Here is a 13,323-nt window from a genome sequence, read left to right on the forward strand (position 1 = left end):
GAGTTTCACCCCATTTCGGGGGCGAAAAAAGAAATCTTTAAAATAAGTCCGGAATTGGATAAAGTGAACTAAGCAACTTTTGTTCCATACAGTTTTTTCACCAAGTCAATACTTTTCGAGTTATTTACGAGTGAATATGTTCATTTTTCAACAAAAAAACAAAAATAACTCCAAAAGTATTGACTTAGTGAAAAAACTATATGTAGAACAAAAGTTGCTTAGAATCAACCAGTTTATCCACTTCCGTTTAAAGGTTTCTTTTTTCACCCCCGAAAAGGAGTGAAAATCACCCCCAAAGTAAAAGTAGACATCGGCACAATATCACTTGTTTTGTTTGACATGTTAGCTACGTGTATGTTAAATTTCATGTCAATCCAAGTAGACCGGACAGTATCGTCGCCCCCGCTAGCGAAATTATTCCTATTCGATTTTTTTGCACAAACTTACTCAAAAAGAGGTCCTTATAACATATCCACAGGGTGCCGGGCGGTGCCGTGGTCGAAAAATTGTTTACACAATTTTTTTTAAACAAATTCACAAAAATAATTTTTTCTTTTCGAACAAAATTTTTTTAGATAAATTGGTTTATTCTGAGCAAAAAAGGTTTCTTGTCATTTTTTTATAAAATTTATTGTTGTCTAGTTATATGCGATTAAAAATTTGAAAAATGCGAAAATGGCCATTTTCAAAGCTTAATAACTCGATTAAACATTATTATTATGAAATTAAAAAAGTCACCAAATCAAGTTTCAAATCCCTTCTTCAAGGTCCTGAAGAGATTTTTGTCATTATTTTATTAGAAAGCTGTTATTTTTAATTATTAACAATAGGGAACTTGCACATTTTTTTTTATTAGATAATAATGTTCAGTTTTGTTTAAAAATGAGATTTCCAAAATTTCAGGCTTCAAAAACTCGTAATAACTTAGAAATACATATTTAAAGTCTTCTGCGGTATAAAGTAGTTCAAACGGCGCGTGACGTCACATAGTTTTGCATTAGTTTTTATTATGGTTATATTTCGCTGTGTCTAGGTACACGATAACTGGTACGCAAATAAAAAAGTTAGGTAGACGCGAATTAAACTTCATCAAGCCAGTGACGTCATTATTTAGCTTGCGCAGTGACTATATATTTTGGTACATGCTATTTTGATATGTTTAGTGTTTGTTTGATAGAAACATATTTGTTAAAGGAAGGGAAGCAGAACTATTCAGATGTTTCAAACTAAAAAAAATATTTTATTAACGTTTAGACGTCCAAATCGGATGTCATTGTCAAAATACAAAAATTAGTCAGATTAAATAAATTATTAGAAAAAATTTTTTACTAAGCAACAACATTTTTGTTTAATTTAATAATATTTTGTATTTTGACAACGACATCCGGTTTAGAAGTCGAAACGTTAATAAAATCAATATTTTAGTTAAATTGTGGCTTAGTTCTCATTTAGAATAGTTGATTACAAAAATGCCACAAGGATAATAGCTTCAGAACAAGTTAATTATTATTGTGAAAGCTTTAGGTCTTCCTTTTATTTTAATCTTTTACGGTAATACTATTGCATTTATAACTAAAAAAAATGTATATTAATTTATAGTCTCTTATCTTTTTCGTACTGTTTTAAAATGTTCTTAAACTCATTAAAAGAACTAAATAATTGTCCACACTCCGTAGTTAATTTAAAAACAAACACTAAACAAATAAAAAATAAGAAATCACTGACACTAACTTTTTTATTTGCGTACACGTTAGCGTATACCTAGACACAACCTTATATTTAGGTATATTCTTCTTCTCCTTCTTTAGTTTATTGGCCTCCACCTACTTGGGTATTTCGCAAGCTCATCGTCGTGGAAAAGTCAAAAATATTTATATTCTAATGACATTTATCGTATATCATTGTAATAATATATACCAGTTTGTTAAAATTGTAGTTTTATACTGTTTTTGAAGGAAAGGAACGAAGGTTTACTATTGAAAATAAAACCATTTTGTAAAAGTACAAATTTTCTATGAATAGGTCTAACGATCAAAAACACTTGTAGCGTCACATAAATGTATTTTCTACTGACGTTTATAACGTCTAATTTAAAATTCTGTTTACTTTATTGGAAAAATGTAAATGTAAAACCAAGTGACGTCACGACGCATTTTGGACCACCTGTTTTAATTTGAATTTTTAATCGTCTTTAGGGGCCAAACGAAAGACAAACAAAACTTTTTTTATCTTTGATACATGTTTTAAATTATGTTCTGTTGTGATTTATAACATTTTTTTCGAATTTAAAAATTTATGCAAGTTCCCTATTAGCGCTATAGTCCAGGATGCATCGTCGCCCCCGTTAGTGAAATTATTCCGATTACATTTTTTTGCAGAAACTTACTCAAAACGAGGTCCTTATAACATATCCACAGGGTGCCGGGCGGTGCCGTGGTCGAAAAATTGTTTAAACAATTTTTTTTAAACAAATTCACAAAAATATTTTTTTTATTGCGAACGATTTTTTTTAGATAATTTGGGTTTTTCTGAGCAAAAAAGGTCTCTTGTGATTTTTCTCTAAAATTGATTGTTGAGTTATATGGCCATTTTCGCATTTTTCAAATTATAAATCGCGAATAATTCGACAACAATCAATTTTAGAAAAAAATTACAGGAGACATTTTTTGCTCAGAATGTCCCAAATTATCTAAAAAAAATTTGTTCGAAGTGAAAAAATTATTTTTGTGAATTTGTTTAAAAAAATTGTTTAAACAATTTTTCGACCACGTCACCGCCCGGCACCCTGTGGATATGTTATAAGGACCTCTTTTTGAGTAAGTTCTGCAAAAAAAATGGAATCGGAATAATTTTACTAACGGGGGCGACTTATAACATATCCACAGGGTGCCGGGCGGTGACGTGGTCGAAAAATTGTTTAAACAATTTTTTTAAACAAATTCACAAAAATAATTTTTTCACTTCGAACAAATTTTTTTTTAGATAATTTGGGACATTCTGAGCAAAAAATGTCTCCTGTAATTTTTTTCTAAAATTGATTGTTGTCGAATTATACGCGATTTATAATTTGAAAAATGCGAAAATAGCCATATAACTCGACAACAATCAATTTTAGAGAAAAATCACAAGAGACCTTTTTTTGCTCAGAATAACCCAAATTATCTAAAAAAAATCGTTAGCAAATATTTTTGTGAATTTGTTTAAAAAAAATTGTTTAAACAATTTTTCGACCACGGCACCGCCCGGCACCCTGTGGAAATGTTATAAGGACCTCGTTTTGAGTAAGTTTCTGCAAAAAAATATAATCGGAATAATTTCACTAACGGGGGCGACGATGCATCCTGGACTATAGCGCTAATTGTTAATAATTAAAAATAACAGCTTTCTAATAAAATAATGACAAAAATCTCTTCAGGACCTTGAAGAAGGGATTTGAAACTTGATTTGGTGTCTTTTTTAATTTCATAATAATAATGTTTAATCGAGTTATTAAGCTTTGAAAATGGCCATTTTCGCATTTTTCAAATTTTTAATCGCATATAACTAGACAACAATAAATTTTAGAAAAAAATGACAAGAAACCTTTTTTGCTCAGAATAAGCCAATTTATCTAAAAAAATTTTGTTCGAAAAGAAAAAATTATTTTTGTGAATTTGTTTAAAAAAAATTGTTTAAACAATTTTTCGACCACGGCACCGCCCGGCACCCTGTGGATATGTTATAAGGACCTCTTTTTGAGTAAGTTTGTGCAAAAAAATCGAATCGGAATAATTTCGCTAGCGGGGGCGACGATACTGCCCGGTCTAAAGTGGTTTTTTAAAATCTAGAGCAAAAATCGTGGGTGAACGTACTATAAACCGTTATTTTTGCAATAATTTATTAATAACAAAATCGGAACGTGGTTTAAGCTATCACGACAAGTGGCAATCGATTCAGCGACTAAAAATACACCAGAGAAGACCTTAACACTATCAATTTATTTACAGGGCTTCTAATAATTCCTGAAAAACACCTAATTTTACCATAATTTGTTAATAACAATTAAACGCACCACATTTGGGCTTCCAGACCACTTCCATTGGATTCAGCGACCCAAAAAACCTGTAATACCACCATCAAATCACGGCGACCTAAAAGTGTCCACGGGACCCCCTATGTTGCGACTAGACTATTATTGGTATTTACAATTCCCGATACCTACCTAAAGTCCTCTTTGTATTTGACTTGAGTCGTTTCCCGTCTACCGTGTACCGAAAGTTTTAGCGACTACGGTCGTTTCCCGCCGCGAAAAGGTTAAACATAATATTTATTTGTTCTTAGAGGAAAAATTAGTTATAACTCAAATAATTGTTCAAAACTTTCATACTAAAACCTGTGAAGTTACCAATGAAAGATCAATACCAACTTTCACATTACAAAAAATGATCTCACAATATTTCCACGAAGAAATCATTAAGCGGAATTTATAGCTGAAATTGTGTAATTTCTAAAAACGTTAATTTACCCCTACCATACATTGAATCTTACTACAGAGAAGTTCGTTAAGGGGGCCCGAAAAAAATCTATCCTTAGAAAAACTAGAAATGTCAGATTAAGATAAAGTAAGTTAAGTACAAGAAAAAAGCGAATATTTCGAAAAATAAACGTCAGATCTAAAAACTAAAAAATACGTATTCAATATTTTTGACGTCTATCGAATGACACCAAACACGACTCCCCACGGAGGTGGGCTGGGGGTTACTAAATATTAAATAGGAGCCACCATTTTTTATTGTAAATTTGGATTCCTTACGTAAAAATAAGTAGGTAACTTTTATTCGAGACATGTTTTCGAATTATGGATAGATGGCGCTATAATCGGAAAAAACGATTGTTGGAAATGGAAAATTAAATTAAAAAATGGGAAGTCCCGACTTAAATGAAAAACTTCACTGAACTCTTTTTTGGTTTTAGGACCTAGTCTTCACAATAGGTCTCCATAATGCTCGAGTAACTGCAAATTTAGCATACTTTCCTCCCCTACTATTAAAAATACCTCATATTTGTTGCCAAAACTCAGAATCGAAATTTCATAGATTTTTAAGACACAATTACCAATGGAAATTTCATAGCGACGTCAATGGAAGTAATACATTTTGTTGATCTCATGAAAATCGTAAAAATGGCAAAAATCGCGCAACGTTTATTTATTTCATAGCTTTATAGAAACGAACTGTATTTGCGGCAAAATGCAAAAATTGCAGACAAAATCTGCACTCTTCACCTTTAAAACGGATTTTGATTTTTGTCAATAGAACACTGATTAAAAAGTATCGATTTTTACCGATGATTTCATACAAGTTTTATTTAAAATGATTTGGCGCTCCTGACATTCAAAATCGCCGGTTGCTTCAAGCGTTGTTTCTGGAGAATTGTTCATTCTTCAAAAAGCATACTAATAATCATTTTTGTTCAAACTTAACTCAGCTACACTTCCTTGTTTAAATCATTTCTTTCTACGGCGGAAAGCTTCTTGGTTAATTGATGTTTTCCTCCCTCCTATAGGAGGGGTTTCAGAAGCCCGGGTGTAGGAGTGGAAAACTGTTTTGTATTTTTTTGGCATCCCAAAATTGACATTCTCAGCAAAATTCAGCTTGTTTGTATGATTTTTAGAGGTCAAGTCTCTGACGATTTGACTATTACACTTGCGATCATAAAAAGCGGGTCACTCGATGAATTATTCAAGTTAGATGTCTCGAATTTTCTAAACCTGTTGTCCGATTTGAGTAATTTTTTTAGTATGTTATTGGCTCCGTGCGTCTCCCCTCTACTTACAGTCACGTGACACGCTGTCAGATTTTGTCAGGACGTTTTAACATTGAGTCTTATGGGATTATTTTGTTAAACTTGAATATTTTATTTTGTAGTGATAATAACCGAATACAATTGTTAGAATTCATTAGTTATTAATTTATACTGTAATTTATAGTGCAACAAAGATATTTTCTTTTTCGTTAATAAAGATTTATTGACATAAACTGCGATAGTGAGGTTATGTATACAAAATCAAACTGATAATCAATATTGGAAATAGAAGAATTTATATCAGATTAAGTGCGTTTTTATTTTCTGTTTATATTAATACATAATATCACTAGCGGGACACGGCATTTTTTTTTAAATGTCTCATTTAAACATACACAAAGCGTCCTGATAAAATTTCAAAAAACCGCCACCATGAGCAGGTCGGTCGATTTTGCTTTGACACTTTGTTAACGCTCAGATCGAATAGCCTTATTCTTTAACAATACCGCTATAATAATACTGTTGCTAGACAGGTAAAATGTTATTGTATATCGGGTGTAACAATCATACTGTGTTTATTCCTCAAAGTTCGGAACACCCTGTGGAATGTTTTAGCATAGATAGAATATTAAAATCTAAACTCAATTGTAGCCTTAGGCTTTCTTAACATTTTCTTTTTTGATTTATTTGTTTATGTTGGATAATAAAAAAGTTAGGCACACGTTAACAACTAACCATGTTCTTCATCAATACAGGGTGTTTATAAATAAGTGCGACAAACTTTAAGGGGTAATTCTGCATGAAAAAATAATGACCGTTTGCTTTATAAACGTATGGCCGCAAATTCTTCGGTTTCGAGATATCGGATGTTGAATTTTTTCTTACAAACTGACGATTTATTTATTGCTCTAAAACCGGTTGAGATATGCAAATGAAATTTGGTAAGTGTTAAGAGGTAGTTATGGCGCATTTTTTTACATACAATTAAGAATTTTATATTCACCATTGGTGTGCATACGGGATGTATCTAAAATGTTTATACCCGTATGCACGCCAATGGTGAATATACAATTATTAATTGTATGTCAAAAATGTACAATAACTGCCTCTTTAAACCTACCAAATTTCATTTGCATATCTCTATGGGTTTTAGAGCAATAAATAAATCGTCAGTTTGTAAGAAAAACTTCAACATCCCATATCTCGGAAACGAAGCATTTGCGGACATATATTTATAAAGCAAACTGTCATTATTTTTTTCATGCAGAATTATCTCTAAAGTTTGTCGCACTTATTTAGAAACACCCTGTATTGATGAAGAACATGGCTAGTTATTAACGTACCTAACTTTTTTAATATCCAACATAAACAAATAAATCAAAAAAGAAAATGTTAAGAAAGCCTAAGGCTACAATTGAGTTTTAATTTTAATATTTTATCTATGCTAAAACATTTCACAGGGTGTTCCGAACTTTGAGGAATAAACAGAGTATGATTGTTACACCCGGTATATAATGACAATTTACCTGTCTAGCAATAATATTATTATAGCGATATTGCTAAAGAATAAGGCTATAACATACTAAAAAAATCACTCAAATCGGACAAAAGGTTTAGAAAATTCGAGACATCTAACTTTAATAATTCATCGAGTGACCCGCTTTTTGTGATCGCAAGGTATAATTTATTTGACTGTGCTACCTCATTAATTTCATTTCAAACCATATTATATTATAAATCATAATGTTAGATAGTGCCAAATTTTATTGTACTTTAGTCAATAGGTACCTATTGAGTTGTTCCTATTGAGTATCTATTGAGTACCTATTGAGTGAAATGAAAAAATATGTATTCTAGTTTTTATTTTAGGCTTTCTTGAAGAGAACACGCATCCGCCTATTGAAGAAAACACAATAAAATGTGATTGTATGAAAGTTCAGGCTGATGTAAAACCTTTCAACTGTGAAATATGTTTTAAGCCGTTTAGTAGAGCAGATGATTTGAAAACACATTTGAGAGTACACACTGGGGAAAAACCTTACAAGTGTGAAATTTGTTTTAAACAGTTTAGCCAATTAAGTTCTTTGAAAATACATTTGAGAGTGCACACTGGGGAAAAGCCATACAAGTGTGAAATTTGTTTTAAACAGTTTAGCCATACAGGTACACTGAAAAAACATTTGAGAGTGCACACTGAAGAAAAACCTTACAAGTGTGAAATTTGTTTTAAACAGTTTAGCCATACACGTACACTGAGAAAACATTTAAGAGTGCACACTGAAGAAAAACCTTACAAGTGTGAAATTTGTTTTAAACAATTTAACCAAGCAAGTAATTTAAAATCACATTTGAGAGTTCACATTGGAAAAAAACTGTACAAGTGTGAACTTTGTTTTAATATGTTTACCGAAGAACGTAGTTTAAAAAGACATTTGAGAGTACACACTGAAGAAAAACCGTAAAAGTGTGAAACTTGTTTAAAGCAGTTTATTGCTGCAAGTCATTTTAAAAGACATTTGAGAATGCACACTGAACAAAAAACCTTTCAAGTGTGAAATTTGTTTTAAGAAGTTTAGTGAAGCATGTTTTTTGAAAACACATTGCAGATCGCACACACAACGAACAGCTAGAGAAATCTCAAAAATCAAATATTGTGTTATTACTGAAAAAATAATTATTCCCGAAAATAATTAAGACATTTCATCTGCGTAACTTGGAACCATATGGGAAACTTTTTTATTATTAATTTTACGGAAAAAGTGTATTCTTCATAAAGTGCTTTGCATAGTCTAAAAACTAAAATGCAACCAAATATAAAATTGTGTCAATCTTATGAGTATCAAAAATATGAATTATTTAGAACAACTCCTATTATAAGTCTTCAGGCCGAACTCGGTGAACTACCTTTAGATTTAAGAAGACAGGAATTAATACTCACATATGCAGTGAAGCGGTACTCTTCACAAATTCACCAAACTATTTGCTCTTCAAGTACTCAGCATACAAAAACTCACATTCGCTTTCAAGAAAAATGCAAACGAATCATAAATGAACTACACCTTAAAGTTCCCAAAATCTATCCTAGCAAAATACCAACTCCCCCTCCTTGGCTAATACCTTCTCCTCATTTAATAATGGATCTAGTGTCAGAAAATAAGAAAGAAACCAATCGTCATATAATTATTTCTAAATATCAAACCTTAATTTCTCAATTTTCCTCATTCGAACAGTTATTCACTGATGGATCAAAGACTAAATATTGTGTAGCATCTGCCTTTGTAACACAGAATGAAATAAAGAAATATTAACTAGAGGGGACAAACACTATTTTAACAGAAGAACTCTTTGCGATATATAAAGCCCTATGTCATGTTAGGAAAAGTTCTCAAATTAACTTTCTCATAATTACGGACTCTTTAAATTCTTTAGAAATCATCTCTAAAATCTATTCTCCCCACCCTGTGGCCAAACTCATAAGACAAGAATTGCACAAACTAAATCACAAAAATGTTGCTTTCCTGTGGGTTCCATCTCATATTGGAATCGCTGGAAATGAACTGGCAGATAAACATGCTCGAGAAGCCTTAGAGGACGCAACTATAGAGATCTATCCAACAACTCCAGCGTCAGATCTCAAATCATATTTCCACAGCAAAATAGTTGATATATGGAATAGCAGATGGCATGAAAACCAGAAGCAGTTATTTGAGATAAAACAAACATTTCAACGATGGTCTGATAATTCCACAAATCGATTTTCCCAAGTGATCATCTCGCGATTGCGGCTTGGTCATAGCCGCCTCACGCATGGTCATCTGATGACACGAGATCCTCAACAGGAGTGTTATGCTTGTGAGACCCCTCTGACAATAAAACACCTTCTAGTGGAGTGCCCGTTACACAGTGCGGAAAGAGTTCAATTCGGAATCCCGGACGATTTGAAAATACTATTCTTAAAGTACGGTTCCAAAGTGATCCTTCAATACTTAAAAGCAATAAACTGTTTATATAAAATTTAATTGTAGTATTCTATAGTTATTATTATTGTTAACAAAACTATCATTTTCGCTAATAGCCGTACAGGCTGATGCGAGTTTGTAAATAAAAAAAATATGAATTTCGATCAAGAGTACCTTATATTTCACAATATCGAAAATTATTGTTATGAAAAGTTGTTTGGAATTAATTAAAAACTGTTTTAATACGCAATTACATCCTTTTAATTGAAATTTTTTTTCTCAAATTACAAATACCCAATGAGTCCTTGTGGGATCGGTACTCACCGGAGGGACCGCAGACGTTCGGATACAATTAGCGTCTCTTTGCAAAGACAATGACTTCGAATTTGCAAAGTAACAAGACACTTACTCAACACACACACACACTACACATTACACCTGAGTTAGTGATAAGTTATACAATTACGTGGCTAAAGGTTCTAGTTCTAAACCAAGGCCAGAATCAGAGGGAAAAAATACCCAACGCCTTTTTCATTTATTAGATACGAATGCGATAATTAACTCTAATATTGTTATTGATTAATTAATTAATGGATAATAATAAAAGAGTTTTCACATTATTTGTAATAACTGAAAAGGGCTTATTATTAATAATAAAAGACTTATCATACTATTTCTAATAAATGAAAAGGGCGTTGTTGAAAAGTACAATTAATGTACGATAAAAAGTTCTTTCTAAAAAGCTTTGCATGGTCTAAAATCTCAGATGTAACCATCAAATCCTATCAAATTTTTTCAATTTTATATGAGATATATTGTTATATTTCTATTTGATATAAAAATTAAAATTTGATAATTATAAACAAAATTCACTTTAATATAAAATATTTTTAATTTTCTCAACCTCAGGCATATAAATTTAGAACAACCTGTATACAACAAATTGTTATATTTAATTTTAAGAAGTGATTAGAATAAGCGTACGAAACTCGGAACAATGTGCTTAGATAAACAAAGTGAATGACGCGTACCATTATCGTTCTTCTCGGAAGGTCGATCATTAGCCTATGCTAAATAAAACTCAGTGAAATAGATGATAGTTCATTATCGTTTTTCGCGGAAGGTTTCGATCATTAGCCTATGCTAAATAAGACTCATTTGAAAGAGAGAATAGGTCATTAAAATTTGTAAATAGTTAGAAAGTATTTTAGAATGGGAATTAAATATTTTCTTTTGAAATCCATTAAGCATATTTAGAAAGATTAAAAATTGGTTTTGAGGAATATTACGAATGAGAGTTGGTGGTGGAAGATTGATTTGTGAATCTGGAAGGGATATTTAGAAAGGAGGGGAATGGATGACAAAGTGAGGGCAGAATGTTTTGAGCTGTCGAGAAGTGAAGTCGAGTAGTAGACGGTAGTGTACGGAGAGTGACAAAGCCGATGTAGTTCCGTGAGTGTGGAGTATCTATCGTGGAACGAGAAGTAGGCCAGGTCGAGAGTAAAAGAACCTCCTTGAGCCAAGAGTGTCCCGGTAGCTGATAGCAGTTTCAAAAAAGGTAGAACACAGCATCACGACAAAAGCAGGAACGAGAGCTATTCGAGCTAGTTTTTCAAAGGAGAACATTACTGGAAGCCAGGACGAGGTTTGATCGCAGCCAAGGATAGCAGGAAACGGGTCTTGTGTGAGGACATTTTCAGTTCACCAGGAAAAGGTCAGTCTCATTTGTTTGGACATGAATGTATGGGTTTTTCGTATTAAATTCCACATAAAAAATTGAATAACATAATCAATAATATCAGAAAAGCTTCATCAAAGTTAAATAGAGTTGTTCCTAATAACTCCTAATAGTTAAATGTTAATAAAAACTTTCAATTGAAAACCAAAAGGAAATAAGATTCCCATTTGTAAATGTTATGTTTAAGAATAATAAGAAATAGCAAATATTAAGCATTGATTGCCTTTTAAATAAAATAAAAAATATTTTGATTATAATTGTAACCCATATGTGTATTTTTTTTACTCTTTTCTTTTCTATCCCGATTAGGAACCATTAAGAAATATTTGAAGCCACGAAAGTAAGTAATTAATTTATAATTCGCCCTGAGATTGAAAACATATTGATATGTGATCTGGTTAATTAATTAGATTAGTATTAATACATTGATTAAATTAAGTGACATATAAGAATATTATCTCATATCAAAAATCAAGATCACATCAACTGTCGTCCAACGTGGAAAGCATGGTAAAGTATTTCTAGTGGCAAATTTGAAGGATAGAAAGAGTAAAGCCGGTATTTGAAAATTTATATGCCTGTGGTAAAAAGTGAGATACTTACATTTGATAACATAAAATTTTAGATCTCTTTAGGTACAAATTTTACATAACTGATTTAATATTTTATTTTTACGATATTTACATTTGATATATTTATTGACAATTTATAATATTTGGGTAAAAAAAAAGTCGTCTTGGTAACATACTAGTAAAATTTCATATTTGGCGGGGACAGTACTTCTTGAAAACAAATGTCTGTGACAAGAAGCCAAAGCAAGGACAACAAAAAACAAAAAGAATATTCAGACCAAGAAGATATTTTAGACACGACAATCATGGCATCAGAACAGCAAGAATTATCAGGAATAGATAAGATATTACAACTTATGCAACTCCAGTCACAAAAAATGGATGAAGCAAAACGAACAATGGATAAAAATCAGGAAGAAACATCAAAGAAAATGGATGAAACACAACAAAAAATGGATGAAACACAACAAAAATTGGATCAAAAAATGGATGAAACACAACAAAAATTGGATAAAAAAATGGATGAAACACAACAAAAAATGAAACAAGCAATAGAAGAGAACAACAAGAAAATGGAGGAACGCATAGAAAAGTATGAAGTGAAAATGAAGGACCACATGAAAGAACAAGAAATGAAAATTCAAAATAAAATGAAGGAGTTAACGAATTGCCAGAAAAAAGAAATGGAAAGTTTGGAAAACAAGTTGGAAAATGCTATTCAAGTAGACAGAGAAGAAGTGGAAAAAAGAATCACAGAAATAGAAAAACAAGTCACCGAAAACAGGACGCAACAGAATGTCGGAGAAAGAAGAGAAATGGTTATACATAGCACAGATGACGTGAAGATAAGGTTTGGCGGGGATGTAAGAAGATTACACCCAGTGCCGTTCATAAATAGCCTGAAAAAGAAAATACAGCACTTCGGAAATTTCGAAACAGCAAAAGAAACTATCAGAAACCATCTCAAATATGAAGCAAGCCTATGGTTCGATAGTAAAGAAGAAGAATTCGGCAATTGGCAACAATTTGAACAAAAATTTTTGAATTATTTCTGGGGAAAGGTCCAACAATTGGAAATTAACAAGGAATTGCAAAATGGGAAATACAATGATAGGATGGGTGTATCAGAAAAGACATATGCTTTGCAAATTTACAATAATGCAAAACATTTACAATATAATTACTCATCGGAACAATTAGTCGAACTGATTGCAAGACATTTCGAGGAAACGCTGGAAGACCATAACACATTGCAAAATTACAAAGACAT

At 31.8% G+C, this 13,323-nt stretch overlaps 1 protein-coding gene across 2 annotated transcripts in view; it reads left to right on the top strand.

The window, feature by feature from the left end:
• The window catches only part of LOC126890707 (zinc finger protein 570-like), a 95,640-nt gene that overhangs the window by 70,769 nt on the left and 11,548 nt on the right, over positions 1–13,323 (top strand). The window contains exon 5 of one of the 2 annotated variants that reach the window (XM_050659874.1): positions 7,654–8,315. The exons of the other annotated variant lie outside the window; for it this stretch is intronic. Coding sequence (XP_050515831.1) covers positions 7,654–8,246 — 593 coding nt within the window. The 3' untranslated portion in view covers positions 8,247–8,315. Of the gene's footprint in view, positions 1–7,653; positions 8,316–13,323 lie in introns of those variants that run through there. 2 annotated transcript variants of the gene reach the window in all.

Source organism: Diabrotica virgifera, chromosome 8 (genome assembly GCF_917563875.1).
Source record: "Diabrotica virgifera virgifera chromosome 8, PGI_DIABVI_V3a".
In the NCBI taxonomy this organism is placed as follows: domain Eukaryota; kingdom Metazoa; phylum Arthropoda; class Insecta; order Coleoptera; family Chrysomelidae; genus Diabrotica; species Diabrotica virgifera.